Consider the following 21938-nt stretch of genomic DNA (forward strand, 5'->3'; position numbering starts at 1 on the left):
AAAAACGATCGCGCGGAGAGAACCCTAAATCGCCAGAGCGGCGCTAGGGCAAACACTTTCTTGAGATGATGATTTTTGATAAATATAGATATATATATATATATATATATATATAAGTTTGAGTGAAGTTTCAAAGAATTAATGAAGAGTATTGATTAGCGTTAGCACTATTTACTGGAGTGTGACAACTTGAGCTGCTTGGTCTATGACGAAATCATGAATGTTCAATAATTTGATAATTTATGAGTAACCTGGAACCATTAATTGCATGATGATGTAGCTTTGGCTAGATTGTTAACGCAAACGCACTTGCAACAGTAGGAACGGATGCAAAAAGCCTAAACTTGATTGGTGTTGGAATGGATTGGACCTTTTACAAACCATTATAGTTGTAAAATAAATAACACAACCATTGATGCTATAACGCATAAAACCTTTACGTTGCATGGCAGCGACAAATATATAAACACAAAATTGCTGCTTACGGTTCAAACCAGAACAGAGAAAAATACACTATCAAGAGGTAACTGTATCGAGATAATATCAATCAGCCGGTCTAATAAACTTGTCGAGCCCATCAGACTCTTGCAGCCATGCTTCAAATTTAGCTTCTTTCTCATATTTAAATTTGCTGTAATCTTCCGAGGGGTACAATACTTCACTACTGTCTTGCGAGCCATGAGAACCTGAAGGATTCAATGGCCTTTCATGGATCTCAAGGCTGACTGACACAGGAAGTTCCTCTGCATCTGCGTAAGATTGAGTAGAAGCATCTGATTCTAATGGTGATTGAGATGAAGGTTGCACGGGTTGATCAAATTTTGATGATTGATAGATTGGAGGCCGCCGAAAACCTACAGCTCTTTGTTTAGCTGAACTAAGAACAGCAGACAGGTAGCTATGGCTTCCTTCATCATCTTGGTGGCCGAACTTGTCACTGCAACCAACTGCTACAGCAACATTTGAGTTTCTGCTCTCAGTCTGACGGCCCCAGGTTGGCATTTGAATTAACCTGGTTTCACAATTCTAAAATTAACGTGGTGGGATAAGGAATTGTTTTTGGTTTTAGTACTCATTAAAAAAACATGATTAGAAAATGATAATTTTACTCATTTGAGTGAAATAACATTATTTTTTAGGGATTTAGAAAGTGTTTTTGGAATTGAGAATCAGTATTTACTTCTAACAACATCCATGACCCATCTAAATGGCAGAATCTAAAATACTCATCAGTTTGCAAAACTCCTTTTCTAACTTCAAGCAAACAATTGAACACTTAGGAGGTTGCTGTTCATATCGTTTAACACTATCCAATTCCGAGTTTGTATGACATAAGAATAATGTAATCTGAAAATATTGAATGATCCATAAGAAAAACATTTAGCCATTTACTGAGACATTTCTAGTTAAATAACTATCTCATAGAAATTGTTGTCGCTAATAACACACATTAATCGATAATGATAACCAACTCATACACTGGCACCTATAACAGATAACGGTGCCACCCACAACAACAAAGACCGCCACTACCAATGATCAAAGTACTGCCTACAATAGCTATACTGATTAGATCAATCAAAGTCTAATTTTGCATCAAAACTCATGTGATTCCTCAGACCTTATAACTTATGATGAGTACCCCAACTTGCCAGCACTATCAACTGGAAAATAGATAAAAAAGCAAAAATAAATAGGGAATAAATTCCAGCAGCCATATCGGCTTTGAAAATAAAATTGTAACATATCCTCCTATCTCTTTGTTATGTAGAAAAAAATAATTATTGATATTCAAAATGCTACAAAAGATGTGCTTGGAGTATTAAAAAAAAATCTCCTAATAGTAAAAACAGTTGGGGGTGGAATCAAAATGTTAGAGATAACATAAAAAAATAAAAAGATTTTTATAAAAATTGATTTAGATATAAAAATTCTAATAATTAGAAAAGATATAAAGAGGGTGAATGATTTCAGCTTTTAATTGGCAAAATGTGATGCCAAGATTTAAACTTTTAATGGTTTATATAATAAATTAGATACTAAGGAGGGCGAAAGATATATGTATAAGTTAGCTAAACAAAAAGATATGCCTTAACAATTTTTTATGCACATTTAATGCATGGATATAGAGATATTTTTTTAAATGAGAATACTATCACATTTAATGTCGCAACCTCCCCAACTTACTGCAAAATGATCTGTTCCATTGGAGCCTATAGGCGAGGATTGAAACTTCCGTCCATGTATGATTTGGGGACATGAGTTTCAAAGGATTAGCTGACAAATACTAAGAAAGATATTGAGAAAATCAAGATGCCCTAGAGTAAGAGAGTGATAACTATCATATCTAATAAAAAATAAAACTTCATAAATGTATTAATCAATAGCCCTTACGCCACAGGTTTCTTCAAGTCTATTGAGGCATCTGTTTAAATTAAAAAAAGCTTAGTTTCTTTTAAAACAATTTGATGATGTTAATGATAAGATTGGGGAGCATTTGGTAGTTTAAGTGAAGACAAATAATATTATGCTTATAAGGTTGCAGGTGCAAAACTTAAGAAAAAGAGAAAACAATTATATTTGACTTCCTATGTCGCACAATACATAGACCCGACCTTGAAAAAACTTAGAGAGCTGTCACAACATAAGGATGCATGACTAAATAAAAAAACATAAGTAAATTTATATATAATCATTCTTAAGTTTTGGCACTTGAAATAGTTTTAAAAAAAAATTATTGAGTCCTACAGCAGTAAGATTTGTTATTACCTATTTGATTGTGTAAAGCATAATGAAGGCGAGGAAAAAATTGGAGATCATATACACTTCAATATAGTGGTTGAGTTGTGCTTAGGCAAGAAAACTTGAGTGGAAAGAAGTTATGAAGATTTGTTTAAATGACATATTCTAGCAAAATATTGTTCATGTATTACAACCTCTAGGCCACTAGTACATATTTTCAGGATAGCAGATACTAACAAGAAGTATATGAAGAATTTCATATATAACGCGATGGATGAAACAAAGAAGATGACTGCACATAACTTAGGAGGAGAAGAGGGTTGTTATAGAAAAGTTGGGATACTATTAACCAAAAGTGAGAGCTACAACTTGATTGTCACTTACAATACGCAACTATTTGAATCCTTAATCTCAATATGAAGAAAATAAGTCGATGAATTCTAAAATAAAATTGAGATTACACTATTGCATGGATAGACTTATAATTGACTCATCTAAGAGAGAAAATGTTGATGTTTAATTGGTACCTTTTAAGAAAAATGAGGGCTTATTTTGATTGCACTAGGTAAAAACAAAATTTCAGAATGATCTCTATGTAATTTAATTTGTTTCATTTTATTGGAGAATTTTATATATCAAAATAACTTATTCTAATAACCATACTCATTTACTTTTTTTTTACTATAATCATTTATTTAAATCTTAGTTGAGTGGTTAATAAAATTTAATGATGGCATTTCAGAATTATAGAATTTCACAATTATGGATTTGGAATTAATGTGCTTTTCATCTAGAGCACATAAAATTAAGTGCATGCGAAGAGGAAAAGTCTAACAACCCTAAGGATGAATTCATTAGTGTACAATATGTACAACAAGACACTTACGGACATAAACTTGAAGGAGTTAAAGGATGATAATGACTCTTTTCTTTGTGAGGACATGAGATTAGATGATGAGAAATTTGTAGACGATAAAGTGGAAATAACCCTATCGGAATTACAACATGAAGATTTGAACATTGATTTTTTTAATGGTGATAGAAATAAAGAATATGTATCAACGATAAACTAACTATATAAAGAATTTAAAAGAATATATATACATATATATATAATATTTTTTTAATCATATTTTATTTGAAATATTATTTTCATCTTTACGTTAATAATAAATATTCATGAAAGATGAAGATGATTGAAATAGATAACGAAGAGTTTGGTTGGGAGGCATTGAACACCATAGATGATAAGCCAAGGGAGATAGCAATTCATTACCATGACAACTCAAATGAAGGCCCCCTCAATGATAATAGTGTAGATGACTTCAGAGTAGTTGTCATAGATTACTAGTTATTTAAAAATTAAATTTGGATTTGTAGAGAACTATAAAAGAAGAAACTTGAAATTGAACATGATATCATATGTTACTTTTACACAATCCTTACACCTTCTGTTATTTTGTTAATTTAATATTTAAATTTTAATTCTATATCACGCAAATTATCACTTGTAACTTTCCATCTTGTGCAATTCTTTATTTCATATGTATGTTAATTTATTATTTCATAGTACAATAAGATGTTAATATGTCATCCTTTAATATATTATTATGTTATTATATAAAATAATTATTTTTAACCTTCATTTTCCCTTTTTCTATTCTTTGAATGCTTGATGATCCAGGAGGACTTTTAGATGGACAATTCCTTCATTCCACCTTGAGGACAAGGTGCATTTTTTGGGAGGGAGTATTGATACGCTAGAGAGAGAGAGTGGGGTACAACCAAGAAGGGGGAGCTATTTAGGAAGGTACATAGTTAAGAGAAAGTTGTTTAGGAAAGTTACTAATTAAGAAAAATTATGTAGGAAGGTTCCTAATCCAGGGGGGTGTTGTTTAGAAAAATTTCCTAATTGTGTTTATACTATTTAGAAACTATTTGATTATTTATGAAAGTTTCCTAAAATATGTTTAATAGTTTATGAAGGCTTCCTAAATCATGCTTAAGTGTTTAGGAAGTTTTTCTAAATCATATTTAATTATTTAGGAAACTTTTCTAAATTATGTTTAAATTGATTAGGAAGATTCTATTTATTTAGAAAGGTTTCCTAAATCATGTTTATGCTTATTAGGAACAACCATTAAAAAAGCGGACGAGGCGTCCGCATTGAGTCGCGCCTCAATTCGAGGCGGAAGTCATGCGTACTGGACAGACTCATTTCTGAAGAAGACTACCTCAAAGTGAATGATCAGCTTGAGGATTTTCATTTGAAGAAGAGAATGTTTGGATTTAGAGCAGCACAAGCATGCTACAAAACACGATCTCCTGGTATGTTTATAGTTTTAGTATTTATAATTTTAATGTTAATATTTATATTCAAGTTTTCTACTTCAACCAATATTCATAAAATACTATGTTTGTCTTCATATAGAACGTTGGTGGGCTTAGTTTGGAGATGATGTTCCTGAATTGAAAGCTTTTGTAGTTAAAGTTCTTAGCCTAACGTGTTCGGCTTCTGCATGCGAGCGTAATTGGAGTATCTTCAATCAAATTCATACAAAGAGAAAAAATCGGTTGGCGGCAGATCAAATGAACAAACTAGTTTATGTTATGTTTAACAAAAAATTGAAAGATAGACATCTCAAATTGCAAAATCAGGGAAATATTGAGAATGAAATTGAACCTTTGCTTGTTGATGAGCTACAATCTGATAATGAATGGGTTACTCCTAAGAATGCTGATGTATCTGAAATTGAAGCAGAAGGAGAAAGTCATATAAATGAAGAAGACAATGAAGCAACTATCCAAGTATATAAAAGAATGAAATAAAGTGAGATTGGAGCTTCAAAAAAATTTAAAGGTATATTTATTTTGTATGTTACTATTGTTTCATTTTAGAGCTAATAAAATATTAACTGATATAGGAGATAAAGGAAAAAATATTATAGATGAAGAAGAGTTGGAGGATGACTTTGACATTAATTATGAAGATTCTTCTAAAGACAATCAAAGTGATGATGAGCCTGCTTTGGGTCTTGATCCTAAGGGGATGTTTTATTTTTAAGTAAGTTTATTTTAAATCTTGTATTCCAGTAATATTATCTTAAAAAAAATCTTTAAATTCATAGTTGACATAATATTTTGTTATTTTTTGTCATTTTTTAAAATTTTAAATTAATTTATTTTAATCTTTTTGAGGCTTACGCCTCGATCCGCCTCGAGGCTTACGCCTCGCCTCGCTTAGAAAAAACGTCTCAATTCCCGATTTCGCCTTTTAAAACCTTGATTAGGAAGGTTCTAATAGTGTCAAAAAAGAAAGAAGGTTATAATTGTGGTATGGTATTCTAGGGCTATTTAAGGGAGATTTTGTCTATGGTTTAAGTAGGAGATTACTAAGTTTATTTTTCTAGTGGTTGTTGTGAGTTCTTAACGATTGATCTACCTCTCGAATAGTAGATCAATTATATATTGCTTTATTTTTTTAAGGAGAAATAAGAAAATCAACCCTATCTTTGTGTTCCTATGTTGTTCTTCTCTTTTATTTGTTGTTTTAACTTCCAAGGCGCATCATAAACTTTGCTAATAAGTCATACAATGATCTTATAAGAGAGGGTGATGAAATATACAATAATAACAAGCCTTTATCCCACAACATGAGGTCGGTTATATGAATATTTTTTTCTCCATTGTGTCCTATTAAGAAAAAAATTCTCAGGATAAGAAAAATTATAAAGATGTTAGATGATGAATTTTATTTTATGGTGATAAGATTAAATAAGGTGGAAAATTCATCAAATAAAAGCCCCATATACCCGAACTTATATTAATCACATTAGTAGAAATGGAGGCATAGCCAATGATCTAATAGGTGCACTATGTGGCTCTAAATGTTGGGCAATTAAAAGTAATTGCTATGCAAGTTGAGAATGCAACAAATGAGAAAACTAAGATAATGTATGATAAAATTAGATGTTAAAATTGAAAAATAATTATATTATAGATATGGTAAGAGTAGCACATATTGAAGTATAATTATAAGCTATGTTGCACAGATACGCCTATTTATGAGGCATGCTGTATCGGACACGTGTCGGATACGGATACGACACGTGTCCGATACGGCACGGATACGTGTTGGATACGGCTTTGCCGTGTCCAATTAAAATATTATTTAACTTTGATCAGACACAAGTATCGGATACGCGTCCTATAAAAAAAGAAATAGAGCCGCAATTTGCCCTATTCATTTCGGCTATCCGCTCGATCTCCCTATTCATTTATGCGGCTTAAACATTTCGACGAGCTAAGTTTTTTATTTTCGCACAGGTGTTCGTCTTCTTCGTTATAGTTGAAGGAGCGGCTCAACGATGCAAGCATAGAAGCGGACAGGATCATCCTTCGTCGACAAAGAGGGTTGAAAACGCGAGCATTAAAGCCGATAGAATCCTTCGTAGACAGAGCGACTCGACAATACGAACAGTGAAGGCGACGTAAGCATTGAAGGTTTGTTTTCTTCATTCTTCATTTTCTTAATCGTAGGCTCGGTACCGGTACCGGTACTCGGTACTGCTTAGTACACGATACTGCTTGGTACCGCTCGGTACCGGAACTCGATATCGCTCGGTACCGGAACTTGGTACTGCTCGGTACCGCTCGGTACCGGAACTCGATATCGCTCGGTACCGGAACTCGGTACTGCTCGGTACCGCTCGGTACCGGAAGGAAGAGAAAACTTTAAATCAACTCTTACAAAAAAAATTTCCGTGACCTGACCGTGCAGGTAGAACCCCGCCAGGGGGTAGCGCCCCCTTGGACCCTCAGTAGAGGCACAACATATCTACACTTTTAATTATAAATTTTCATGTGGATTAATTTGTGTCGATCCTTCGTAGGATAACGAGCTCTAGTGGTGTGGGAATTGGGTCTACTGATGGTCCATCAGAGACAATTAGTGAAGATAACAAACTTCTGTGGGGTTATGTGACAAAAATAGGTAAAACATCAGAAGGGGTGGCAATATTGCATTAAAATGCAATTTTTGTAATGCCACATATAAAGGATCATATTATAGAGCGAAAGCTCATTTGTTAAAGATTAGTGGTCATGGAATTAAAGTATGCCCGAATATAAGCTCATCACATATGGCTGAATTGCAAAGAAAAATTAGTGAAGCTGAGTAAAAGAGTAAAAAATAACTTCCAAAATATATTCCACTTCCAAGCACTCATGCTTCATATCCTTCATCATCTTCTTTGATTAGAAGTGATGACAGTACTGTTAATAAGGGGCCTTTTTCGGATGGAGGGATTTGAACCAAAAAGAAGAAAATATGTTGTAGATAGTGCTTTGGAGAAAGCATTTAATTTACAAATGAGAGAATAACTAGATAGGAAAATAGCTAGAATGTTTTACTCAGCTGGACTTTCTTTTAATCTAGCAAGGAAACCGCATTACAATAATGCCTTTACCTATGCATGCAATAATAATCTTGCAGGATACGTGCCACCTGGATATAATGTCATTAGAACGAAGTTGTTGCAAAGAGAGGAATAATATTGAGAAGTTGCTCTAGAGGAGTTTGGAAGGAAAAAGGAGTTACTTTGGTTTGTGATGGGTGGACAGATCCACAAAAAAGACTACTTATCAAGTTCATGGTTGTAACAGAGAGTTATCCTATGATTATCAAAGCTGTAAACTGTGAAGGACAGTACAAGGATAAGTTCTTCATTTCTAATTTAATCAAAGAAGCTATGATGCACGGACACGGACACGGCGACACGGACACGGGACACGGACACGGGACACGACCTTTTTTGAAAATATAGGACACGGGTACGGCGCAGACACGAAAATACATTTTTTTATATAGTATATATATATTAATGTAATATCATATTAAAAATGACAAACAATAATAAATGAATGACATGATAACTTGTCTAGCTTATAATATAAAATATTTAGTACAAAATATCTAGTACAACCACAAAAATATAAGCAAATAATGACTTACTACAACATCAAGCATTCAAGCTTCAACTAGTATGATTAGCTTTAGAGGTTTATTTTTGGCCTTCAATATCATCATCATTGAATATCACTGCTTTCAACTCGGGTTCAATAAGAGAAAGATTTGTAATTGTGCAAAAAAAGAGGAGATGAAAATACTTTCACTACCAAAGAGAAATGAAAATGAGAATATTCGATGAATGGGTATTAAATGCAGGCATTGATTTGGTGTTGTGGATAGGAAATAAGAAATTTAGTTTAAATCTCGCCAAATATAAGAAATTATATTTTAAAAAAATTATAAAATATTTAAGATACGCGTGTCGGACACGCGTGTCCAATTTGTTTTTAATATTTTTTAATCGGACACGTTTTCGGCGTGTCCGACACGTGTCGGAGGAGTGTCGAACGAGTGTCGTGTCGGACACTGCACGCCTCTTTGAGGAGAAGTGTCGGTGCATCATAGCAAAGAAGTTATCATAATGGTGGGGCCTTCAAACATCATCCAAGTCATTACTGATAATGCACATGTTTGTAGAGCTGCAGGTTTACTTGTAGAACAAGTCTATCCTTATATTTTCTGGATACTATGTGTTGTGCATACGCTTAATATTAGCTTGAAGAACATTTGTGCAGCTAAGAATACCAAGGAAAACGAAATCACCTATAATGAATGTCATTGGATAACAATGATTGCTGGAGATGCAGTTGTAATTAGGAATTTTATTATGAATCACTCCATGAGACTCTCTATGTAATTAGGATTTCTCTAATTTGAAGATGCTTGCAGTTGCTGAAACTCGGTTTGCCTCGATTATAGTGATGTTGAGAAGATTCAAAAAAAAATGTTCTTCAAGCTATGGTGATCTATGACAAATGGTCCTGTTATAGGGAAAATGATGTTGGAAAGGTTAGATATATATAAAGAAGAAGCTTTTAGATGATTTATGGTGAGATGAGATTGAATACATCATAAATTTCACATATTCAATTTATAAGATGTTGAGAGTAGCTGATACGGGTAAATCTTATTTACATCTCATTTATGAGATGTGGGATTCAATGCTTGCCAAAATAAAAGAAATTATATATAGACATGAGAGAAAGGCACTTCATGAAGACTCAAACTTCTGGGATGTTATTTATGCTATTCTAAAATATAGGTAGAGCAAAAGTAATACACATTTACATTGCTTGGCTCACTCACTAAATCCCAAGTAAATTTCAATATTTTTCATTATTAATTCACAATTTGTTGTTTAGTAATTTTGATATTTTTTCATTATTTCATTTTAATATTTTTTGAAGATATTCAACTAAAGAATAACTTCAAGAGAATCCTCAAAGAGTTTCTCCACAGAAAAATTTAGAAATTTCAAATATGAGGAAGATATATTTGAAGCGTTATTTTCCAAATAAGGTGGAGAGAAGAAGTGTCAATATTGAGCTTGCTAATTTTTTTGATTATTTAGAGAACTTTGGTGACCAAGAGTGATTGCGTGATAGGTGGAGAATTGATCCGAAAATATGGTGGATTATACATGGAGCTTCAGCACCTCTATTTCAAACAATCGTCATGAAATTGCTTGGCCAAGTTTCATCCTCATCTTGTTGTGAAAGAAATTGGAGCACATACTCGTTCATCCAATCAGTGAAGAGAAATAAATTTACTCCACAACGGGCTGAAGATTTAGTTTATATGCATACAAACCTTCGACTTCTCTCAAGGAAAACTTCTACTTATATGGAAGAAGATAACAGGATGTGGGATGTTGCTGGAGATGGATTTGAATCTCTTGAGGATATGAAAATATTAAAAATTGTTAATCTTTCACTTGATGAGCCTGAATTAGAAGCTATGATATTTATTGAAGATGATATAGAAACTCAAAGACAAACCACAGAAGAAGCTAATCTTATCATTCATTCTATTGAATAATTGAAATTTTATGGCCTGAACAATTTATCTTCCTTTTTTTGTTGTTGTACTAGACATTTAAATATTTAATGCTTACTTTTATTTCAATTTTTTTTGTCATTTCAAATATTACACTTTGATTATTTTCTTAATTTTTAGGTATGATTTATATATTATAATGTCGTATCCGCGCCGTATCCGTATCCTGTATTTTTAAGAATTGGCGTGTCCCGTATCCGTATCGTGTCGTATCCGTATCGGTGCAACATATAGATTATAAGAGACTTAATATTGTACCAATTAGAATGTGATTTAAGCATGCAAAATAAGAGACTTATGGTGTACCAATTAGGCAAATAGACAAAATAAAAGTAGAATGATTTAAGAAAAAAAAAGGATAAATCAAATATCATATGGATAAAATTATGCCAAAATTTTTTCAGAGAATAGAATTAACATCTTGTGTAGTATTTAACGGAAATGAATGGAGAGGAATTATAAAAGCCAACCCAAAACGATGTGAAAGGTTATGATGATGATTATTTATCGCTAACATTGAACATTTTATTTATATTAAGACCAACCAAAATAAAGTTGTTTATAGCTTAAACCCAAAAATAAGAGGCTTCACCCGATAATATTTGTTTAACAAATATATCAAACTTCAAACATAACTAGTTCATAAACAATCCAATTATAACATCTTCAAGAGACAAGAATGTTGCATCAACAGCTAAAAAAGTTTTTAATTGCAATTATCAGGAACGGTACACGGACTATTTATAATTGGTTATATGGATCTTATTTCAATATGTTCATATAAAAGTTAAATGAGATAAAGAAAACTCATCTATTATATTTCTCAGTTCATTCAAGTTCAACCAAAATAGAATGAAGAAAGTTAATTTACCATCCTTCAAAATATCTTTTATCCATATTAGCATTTTCGAACACCTGCCATCATAGCCCTTCCAAACAAATGCCACACAATACATTACCTGTACTTCTTCTCTATAAGTTTAATAACTATTTAGAAAAGATTTAAAATTCAGAAGGCAAATTTGCTTCTATTCTCAGAAAAAATATCAAGCAGTTGATTATTAAATGAATGGATATAAAAAGTTTAAAGTGAAAATGGTAACCTAAACTACACATTATTTTATAAACTACACTTCGCCCAGCCACATAATAAGAATTGCTCAATTTTTTTATCAATAATTATTTCCTATAACGTCACCCTGAAAATTTCAAACAAGACAAGACGTCAAGCCTCATTGAGCCACTCCATTCAAACAAAATATAATTTCAATAAAGGACAAAATAGCCCCTTAACTATTTGCATGAGGCTATATTAATCCTAAAGTAAATGTATTCGAATTAGTCCCTTAATTCTTTAAATATGAACCATAATAATCTCTTTGTTCGATTATTTTAAGGCAAATTTGAAAAGTCAATAGATTATTTTGAATCAGACTAAGGAGATAAGGGACTAAATTGGACACAAATCAAGGGAGTAAAATATATCCCCACATCACCCCACACCACCCCAACCCCACTCCAAAAATTAATAAATAAATAGTCTGAAGACCACTTTTCTCAATATCAATATTATAATTAAAGGTTTAGAATTACAATGAAGGCCAGTATTTATATTGAAAATATTAAAATTATGATACTATATAAAACAATAGCCGTAACAACGTGCTTAAGAAGGAAATCTTAAAGTTGACTTTGAACATAAAGCCATGAAAGTTCAGCAACCACCATCCTATAATTGGGATTCTAAGAAAAACAGAGCCATAAATATTCTACAACCCTGGTCAACCTTGGCCGCTTATAGCAGGAAGCATAACTAAAAATTGTCTTTTAATATATGGTGACCATTATACTATTGCAGTCAGCGAAATATGCAATTCAAAACAATTTAAGGATCTTCTGCAGAGTCATTAATCGGTGGGTGTCAAGCAAATCATAACAAGAAGATTTCAATCTCTTTATCTTTTTTAAGTTATATTAGCGTTCAGGTAAACAAATAATTAAGTATTGAAAGATCATACCCCCTTTTTGGTTGGCATTTTGAAATAATGAGTAGAGATGTTTTGATGTCTTTAATCATCTCTTCAACGAGAGGATAGCCAATTTCTGTCATTGACTGCACTACATCAATTGAATCTTCAACATCTTCAGTTTGAAGAGTAACCTCATGAATCTTTTCCATAACTTTGTCCTATAAATTAGAATGAACTTGGAATCAGCTATGATGCTGCAATTCTTTTAGAACACATATTTTGATATATAAATTTGGAGGTTATAAAACGAAATAAAGTATTATTATAGCAGAAAGTCTGCGTTAGTAAGGAACAAAATAAAATGTCAACCTCAGCTACCAAACAAAATATAATTACCTTAAAGAAATGATAATGCTAAAAGTATAGATTGGTGAACACATTAACCATATAGGAACCTTAAACTATCTAAAGTAAGCTGAGATAATCATTTGTATTTTATATTTAACTAATGCACCTACACAATTTAAATAGTGCATTTGTATGATTGGTATGTTGCATTATGTGCTTGCATAGTGCTTGAAGCATTTACATAACAGACTTATATATATTTATGTATATATGATGCACTTACATACAATTTAATATGTGAGTATGGTATGCTTGTATGTGGTATGGTATGTATGCATGATACATTTGTATATTGTATGTGTGCATTTTTGATGTGTGCTAAATTCAAATGTTGCTTAACATATGTGCATTATACACTTGCATTTCTATAATGCACCCATGCAGTGCATTCATATATTTTACTTAGTGCGTTTGTATGACGCACCCGCATGAATCTCGATAAACTTGCACAACATACTTACGAATTTATATAATTGTTGATGCATTTGCAAGATGCATTTACATGATCAACAATATGCATACATATTATGCAATGCGCCCATATAATTGGCAAAATAAATACATGCCACTAGATGTATCTATATAACGTATTTGTATGTCTTTGGTACATGTACATTATACAATAGGGTACTCGTAAACAATACCCTCTTTTGGTGATTTGATGCATCACATGCACTTTAATGAGGGGTCGTGCAACCCACGGCATGTAATAGTATGCTATATTTTTCTTTTCAAAGACAAGTGTTCATGAGGTGTACAACATATTTATGAGGAGCATACAAGCCTCCTAATTATAACAAGTGTCGTGTACACTATCTAAGGCATCTGTGCACCCGTGTCCCCTCCCCTTGTTATTTTTTGTTTGAATTTTGGCTCAATGGGTCCCACAAGGGAAATCATTTATTTAGATTATAAATAGGCAGCCCATCCTTAGTTCAGTTATTTACACATTTTAGTTTAAAGTGTTTGTTGCTAAGGAATTTGAGTGTGTGCGTAAGCTAGGAGCTAAGAGGGGGAAGTTTGGTTCGTTCTTGCATTAGTTGACGAGAAACTAGTTCTACTACAAATTCACTGTAACTAATATTTTGTCGCAGTTTGGTTTTCATTCAATTTTATTTTTCAAGGTTTTCAACTTAGGATTTTGTGCATTTTATATTTATTCACTTAGGAATTGGGTAAGATTTCTATTTCTCTAAATTTTGTCCAAGTTTGTCACATTTTAGTATAAATTTAGGAAACACCCAGACATCGTCACCCATAGGAGGCTACATCGGGGTGTGCTAAGTCTTTCCGTCTGCCAAGAAAGGCAGCATGGTCAGTGTCAGGTGACACCGCGACCAAATCTCCAATCCCCCTCCTACAAAGAAAGACAATCATGGGTATTTAAGTGCTTGTTATAAAGCGCATCATTTCCTCACCTGCCAAAAAAGGCAGTCACAGATACTTTTTTCAATACATAGCAAATTTCTCTCCCTGCCAACAAAGGCGATCACGAATAATTATTCTCATGCATAACAAATTTCTCTGCCTACAAAGAAAGGGAATCACGAATATTTATTTTCATGTATAATAAATTTCTCCATCTACAAAAAAGGAGATCACAAGTACTTATTTCCATGCATAACAAAGTTTTCCACCTACCAAGAAAGACGACCACGAGTAATTATTTTCACATGCAAAATTCATAAAATAACTAGTGTTGGGGTTATACCTCAAATGTGCAAAGATGGAGGCGGAAACGACGAGACGATGGCAACGATATTTGTGATACATGATATAGTTTTAATTTAATTAATTAACTTAATTTTTTATTAAAAATTGTATGGGAAGGAGGCTAGAGAGAAAGAAAAGAGGATTTTATCTTTCTAAAGAGTGGAAAGAGAGGGATATGCTAGATTTTGGTGGGAATGATGTAGGGGAATGGAGATTGTGAGGATCACAATGTTTAAAATTGCATAATCGGGTATTGAGGCGTTTTTCGTTCGTGAGGCGAGTCAAGGCGTAAGCCTCAAAATAAAAAAAAAATTGTGTAAACATAAAATGATAAATTTTGTATATACTAATGAATAAATAATATATAAAACATAAAAATACACAAGATATGAAGTGAAATCAGAACATCCCAATAATAAAACAACATGAATACAATAATATACCGGTCCAGGAACAAATTTTTATTATAAGAGTAATTTTGAAGTTCTGCTTGTTTTAAAGTTCATGAGTTGTTTGTATGGAAAGATACCAAGCATGTACCGAGCGTTACTGAGTGGTACCGAGCGTTACTGAGTGGTACCGAGTGTTACCGAGCGGTACCGAGCATGTACTGAGCGGCATCGAGCATGTACCTGCTTGGTACCAAGCATGTACCTAGTAGTAACAAACATTGTTGCACCTAGCGGTACCAAGCATGTACCTAGCAATACCACATTATTTTTTAATTTTTAGAGGCGGATGCCTCTGAACCGTGAGGCGAAGCGCACCTTGAGGCGCGCCTCAGTAAACTTGAGGCATACGCCTCAAATCTTAAACTCATTGCATGGGTTTTGAGGCTTAAAGGGGCAGAATTACGCTGAGGCGCACCATTTTAAACCATGGAGCATGAGGTTAGAGAGAGAAAATCTCTCCCTCCAATTTTAAAGAGAAAGATGAATTTTTTCTCTCTAAGAAGAGAGATAAAGGGAATGGGAGTGAGAGGGGAGTGTTTGAGATGGAGAGGGATGTGTTTAGAGAGAGAAATGATGAATTTTCTCTTTCTAGAGTACGTAATTTTTCTATCTCTAGGTGTAGAGAGAGAAAATGAAATGGGATGGGGCCTTTTGGTGGAGAAGGTGTATTATGGGGAAGAATTTCTGTGAAGGGAAGATGAGGGTTCGAGGAATGTAGAGAGAAATAATTTTTTTAGGGTTAGGGTTAGGGTTAGATTTAGAGAAAAGGATGAGGAAGAATAAGGAAGTAAAAGATGAGGAAGAATAAGGAAGTAAAAGATGAGGAAGAATAAGGAAGAGAAAATGAGAAAAGGAAAAAGAAATGAAGGAATAAGAAGAAACAAAGAAGAAGGAGAAAGAAATGAGGAGAATGAAAGAAAAAAAAAAGAGGAAGAGAAGTTACCTAAGTCATGGCCAGCATCGGGTTGGTTGGGCACGTGAGAGAGGGAGCCGACAGAGAGAAAGAAGGGAGTTCGGGTGTGAGTAGAGTGTCGTGCGTGAGTGAGGTATGAGGGTTGTTTAGGGATATTTTAGGTTATTTTTTAATCTTCCCTTTTTTATATTACCATTAATAATTAATTTTAAATATAGGATTAATATAAATATTTTTGATTAATCGGGCCTCAGCATTGTCGTCAAGTCATCTTCATTATTCACGCACGTCAATGCCGACTCTATTCACGCGAGTAGAAAAAAAATAATTTTAGCCAATTGACAACCTTAATCAACATTAGTGTCAATCATAGCTTGTTTCAGTTATCCTAAACGCCATGGCCTTATATGTTTCTCAAACAAAAACCATTTTGATGATTTGGGTTTTTGGTTGATGCACGTCGACGAATTCCGAACGATGTCATTTCGAAACTCACCGTATGCTTACAACTCAACCCCGATGCTAATATTGAGGTCAACATGATGCAAGTATAAAATGCCAATATTCTTATATACTAAACACCTTAGCAAGTTGCCTATGGACCTATTAACAACTTCTATTTGAACATCTATTTGGAGTGAAATGCATATTAAAGTAATTATATTCCAAATAACTAGCATAATAGTTTTTTAAAAATATGAAATAAATCTAACATTTTTATTTAACAAAATTATTCATACATAACAATTTTTGTGAAGAAAATTTTAATTGTGTGGGAAGTATCATTAATGTTCAAATAGGATAAGAAATTATATTATTTTTTAGAATCTATAACCAAGTACAAAAAAACTATCATATCTACAAAGAGGTCTTGGCAATCCTAAATTGAAATCTATGAAGAGATCATCCTAAGGTAGATAGGGGACCCGCTTGGTTGTTTTGGCAAGTTTGCATGTGAGCAATAGGCAATAAAGCATTCAATATCCCTTTTTAGTAGGGTCAAAAAAATTATTGATTCTACTAGTTTAGTAAAATCTTTTTCAAAAACTAACCAGCTATATCGCAAAAATGAAGCTCAATAATAAAAAAACTCTTAAAGAGAAGATCTGAGGATACAAAACTTATTTTTTTATAAAGATTGTCAAAAAGAATAGAAAAAAGGCAATTAGAGTAAAAAGTTTATTCAAGTGGTTATGATAAATAAGATGAAAATTAAGACATGCAATATAGTAATCTTTAACCTTTAAAAAGCCAAGGATTTGTGATTATAAAAAGGAGAAGACTAAAATAACTTGGGATAAACCGTCAATAGCTTTGGTCTCCATACCTGATTTGTGCTTCAAAATAAAAGAATAGTCTTCGAGAAATCACATGTTTGTGGTCAAATTTTCCTTAGGTGTTAATAAAATTAAAGATAGGGTGATCAAAATGTACAAAAAATTCATTATATAATGAATAGTTGATGATGTCATTTTTAAATGAATTTAACATAATCATCATGTGCTTAGCCCCAGCTAATAGAATCGTTTCCTTAGTGTACGACCTTCCCTACAAAAACTTCATAGTTAGATTCCTGATGACTTAGCATTAGCCAACCATAGAAAACACAAATCCCTAGAATAACCCATGCTCTATGTTGGACCCTTGGTACCCATTAACTAGCTTAGCTATAATTTTACTCGAGCATCATCCAGAGCCTTAAGAGTCAATCTTAGACCTTGTTAGGTTCATTAGAAACCTTTTCCAAACCCCTTGTAATAGGTTGAAACCAAATCCAAAACTCAAAAACCTAAAGGATCTCCTAAGTAAGCCTTGGGTTTAACTAGAGCATCCATGATATAATTAACCCTAAACCTATCTAGAAAGGACCTAAGGACCCCAATATACTCCATAGTTACCCTAGATAGATAGGAGACCCCACTGAATAAAACAAATAAAACATACAACAACAACAACAACAACAACATCAAGCCTTTATCCCACTACGTGGGGTCGGCTACATGAATCCTTTTTCTCCATTGTGTCCTATTAAAAGTCAAATTCTCGTTTAAATCTAATAAAGAAAGGTCATTCCTAATATTTTCTAACCAAGTCTTTTTAGGTCTACCCCTACCTTTCTTAACACAAGTCAAATCTAATACCTCTACTCTCCTAACCGGGTCATCGGAAGGCCGCCTTTTTATGTGACCAAACCATCTAAGGCGACTCTCTCTAATCTTATCTTCTACTGGAGCTACTCCAACCTTTTCACGTATATGCTCATTTCGTATCCTATCTCTAAGGGTAAAGCCACTCATCCATCTAAGCATCCTCATCTCTGCCACACTTAACTTAGTATTATGCTTCTCTTTTAATGGCCAACATTCGGCACCATAAAGCATTGCAGGCCTCACTACCATCTTATAGAATTTTCCCTTAAGTTTGAGGGGTACATTTCTATCACATAACAAGCCCGATGCATTTTACCCTAGAATCCTTTTTCTTTCTCTTGACCAACCCCATGGGTCAAGGAGTTCTAGTCAACCCATTTGACCCATGGTCAAAATAGGTTTGACCAATCACCCTTTAAACCTAAAATATCTAAATATAAAACAAACCAACTAATCTAGACCTATTGGCATTGGCATAAGTCTAAATGGTTCTAACCCATCCAAAGGTTATTTGGACTCATGTTTGATCCATGGTCAAACACCCTTAACTAGGGGTGTAAACGAGTCGAGTCAAGTCGAGTATTTGCCTTATCAAGCCTAGCTCGTTTAATCCTTAATGAGCTAGAGCTCGAGATCGAGCTCGATTAGTGGGCTCGAGATGATCTCGAGATCGACTCGTTTAGAAAATATCAGCTCGAGCTCGACTCGAAAGCTCAAGCTCATTTGAAAAGCTCGAGCTCGAGATCAAGATCGAGCTCGCTTGAGAAGCACCAACGCATGTAATGCGTATTATTGTATATTAAAATAATATTATAAATATAATATATATAATTATATCGAGTAGCTTGATAAGCTTTCGAGTTTAGTCGGGTTGAGCTCGAACTCGAGCTCGTTTATCATTCGAGCTCGATTGTAGGCTCGAGCTCGAGCTCGAAGCTCGATAAGCTCAGCTCGCGAGCTCGTTAACGAGCCGAGTTCGAGCCGGCTCGGCTCACTTACACCCCTGGCCTTGACTATGGTCAACCCTAACTTGACCAAAAGCAAAAAATGACATGTTTTTATTCACTTTTACCATACCCAAACTAAATCCAAACCCCTTAAAACCTTGCATAACACTTTTTTAAGAACCTAGATTAGCTATCCAAACCAGCCCAACCCATTTGGGCATGCCAAAGTCTAAACCCAAACCGAAACATGAACTAAACCAAGGTGCACCCACTACCCTGCAATGCCCAACTATCTCTAGCTATCCTAAGTAAATTTCCACCATCCATGGTTGCCTAAGGTGGCTGCGTGCATCAACGGTTCAATCAAGAATCCCACGGATTGCAAAGGTGGCAAAGTCGATTCAGCTCTAACATAAAGGCCAATTGTCTAAAAGTAATAAAACAATATAAAAAACTTGGCCATATTCTATTGGTAATTTTGCTTGTATCACTGTAAGGAACTGTTACCCTATTTGAAGGGTTTTGTAGAAATTAAAAGATAAAATAATAATTTTTCTAATTATAAGGATAATTTAAAACTAACTGAATTAAACAAACAGAAATACATCTCTGGGATCTAAAACCAACCCAAATCAACAAGACAAGCCAATCATTAAGTAAATCTGATTTCTGAAGCAGGTGAATGCTCATTTCTTCCCAAAGAATACAAATAAATGATTAAACCAACGAGCCTGGAATGAAAATGATTATGAGATACTAAATAATGCAACACTACGAACCTAATTGTTGGGGAAATCCCAAGCTATTTGCCCCAAAAATGCAACATTCATCAAACATACGCAAAAGAAGAATGAACACGAATTCAGCAAATATAAACAACTCATAACCCATTCAGAAATAAATTTACATACAAATTAATCAAAGATGAGCTCAGTAAAGGGAAAGAAAGCAAGCCTACCTTGACATCAAGGAGGTAGGGCATAGAGGATTGGGCGTGCTGCTGCACGAAATAGAGACCCATCGAAGGCTCGTTAGCAAGGTATTTAATCATGTCGTCGACTCCTCCTTTCACTGCGACAAGCCCAGTAAAAAGTAGCATGCAATGAACCAAAAAGTCAATTTTCACAGAAAAAGATGAGGAAAATGATCAAAACCTAAGAAAAATTAAAATGGAACTAGATCTGAGGGAGGTACCGCTCATGAACCCATCGGCTGTCGAGAGTCCGAGCATGTTGGCAGAGAGGAGGAGAGACGTCTCATCACGGACCTAATCTGTTATCAGGGGCAGAGGGAGGAAAGAGAGTGACGTGATAGAACGGAAAGACGAAAGCAGACGTCACTGCGGCAAGGTACTGCGGAAGGCGAGTTATTAAGTTCAACAGGAAAAAATTATGGTGCATCGGCCTCAATTTTGATTATTTTTTCCTTTTCTTTAAAAAAAAAATATTAGGGCATGTCTTTTTTTTTTTTTTTTTTAAGAGAATGCAGTTTGTATTTAAAAAAAATAACAACCTAAATACAAAGAACTCAAAGAAAAGCAATCTATCACATTCCTCTTTTAACAAAGAAATAAAAAGAGGAATATTATTCTCATATCATAAATAAAATCTTAAAAAACAGCTAAGTTAGCACAATAATCAGCTAATTTATTACCACTAAGACTAATAAATTGAAATAAAATATTATTGAACTCCTTAAAGAATAACAAATCCTCCACCTCATGGCACCCAATCCTCCTATTTGGTTTGTCATAAAATTCTTGAAGAAACATGATAACATTCTGATTATCTACTTCAATAATAATGCTTTTCGCCTCATGCATCCAACTCTGCATAACATTCTTCAAAGATTTAAAAGCTAGCAATTCTAATTGAGTAATATCCCATTGTACACAACCAAAATCAAAAGCCAACAAGAATCTCCCTTTATTATATCTAATCACTCCACCAACACCTGTTTTGATGGATCTCTATAACGAAGTATCAATATTAATCTTAAACCACTCGGGAGGAGGAGGGTGCCAAAAATTGGACAGTCATGAAGGCTTATTAACACCCTAGTATTCCGAGATGGTATTATTCTGATGAGAAACAACCACAAAATTGATAACTTCCGAAGCAATAAAAGCAGCACTATATTCCAAGCCTCCATACTGTTGACCTCTAACTGCCGACGCCAGATCAGACAAACCACCGCTCATTCCACTGACTAAAATCCCAAACGACACAACCTCTCACTCACCGCCTCACTCACAACAATAAATCCCTCTCATTCGAACGGATACGCACACACTCGCGCACAGAAAAAAAAAGGAAAACTTACCTCTGCTCCTCATCTCGCCGGCGACTCAACCACCAGAACCCACCGCCGCCTGCCGACGCCAAACCCGCTGACCAAGTCGCCTGAAACCCCAGAGCAAATTAAAATTCGTCTTCAAAAAGCATACTGGGAACAAATGAATCAACTATTTCCTGATGATGATGACATGACCTCTCAGAGATCTGATGATACTATTCCTGATGCATGGGACCACTCCACAATCAAACCAGAAGATGCAGGACCAAGCCATCGTCCTGGTAAAGCTCCACTTACAGAAGAGACAGACGACTTTTAGATTAATGGAGCTGTAAAGGCAGAATAATACTGCCTTTTGACGTGTCTAAGTTTTAATGTTACC

General features: G+C 34.1%; 1 protein-coding gene across 1 annotated transcript; it reads right to left on the minus strand.

The window, feature by feature from the left end:
* Positions 1-326: 326 nt before the first annotated feature.
* LOC110094125 lies at positions 327-20616 on the minus strand. Its single transcript, XM_020819286.2, has 4 exons — positions 20456-20616; positions 20220-20332; positions 12727-12896; positions 327-1012 (listed from the first exon to the last, which is right to left on the minus strand). Exons 1-4 carry the CDS (start codon positions 20490-20492, stop codon positions 544-546), a joined length of 789 nt encoding a protein of 262 aa, XP_020674945.1. The 5' UTR covers positions 20493-20616; the 3' UTR covers positions 327-543.
* Between the last annotated feature and the right edge of the window lie 1322 nt (positions 20617-21938).

Source organism: Dendrobium catenatum, unplaced genomic scaffold (assembly GCF_001605985.2).
Source record: "Dendrobium catenatum unplaced genomic scaffold, ASM160598v2 fragScaff_scaffold_1192, whole genome shotgun sequence".
NCBI classification, from domain to species: Eukaryota; Viridiplantae; Streptophyta; class Magnoliopsida; order Asparagales; family Orchidaceae; genus Dendrobium; species Dendrobium catenatum.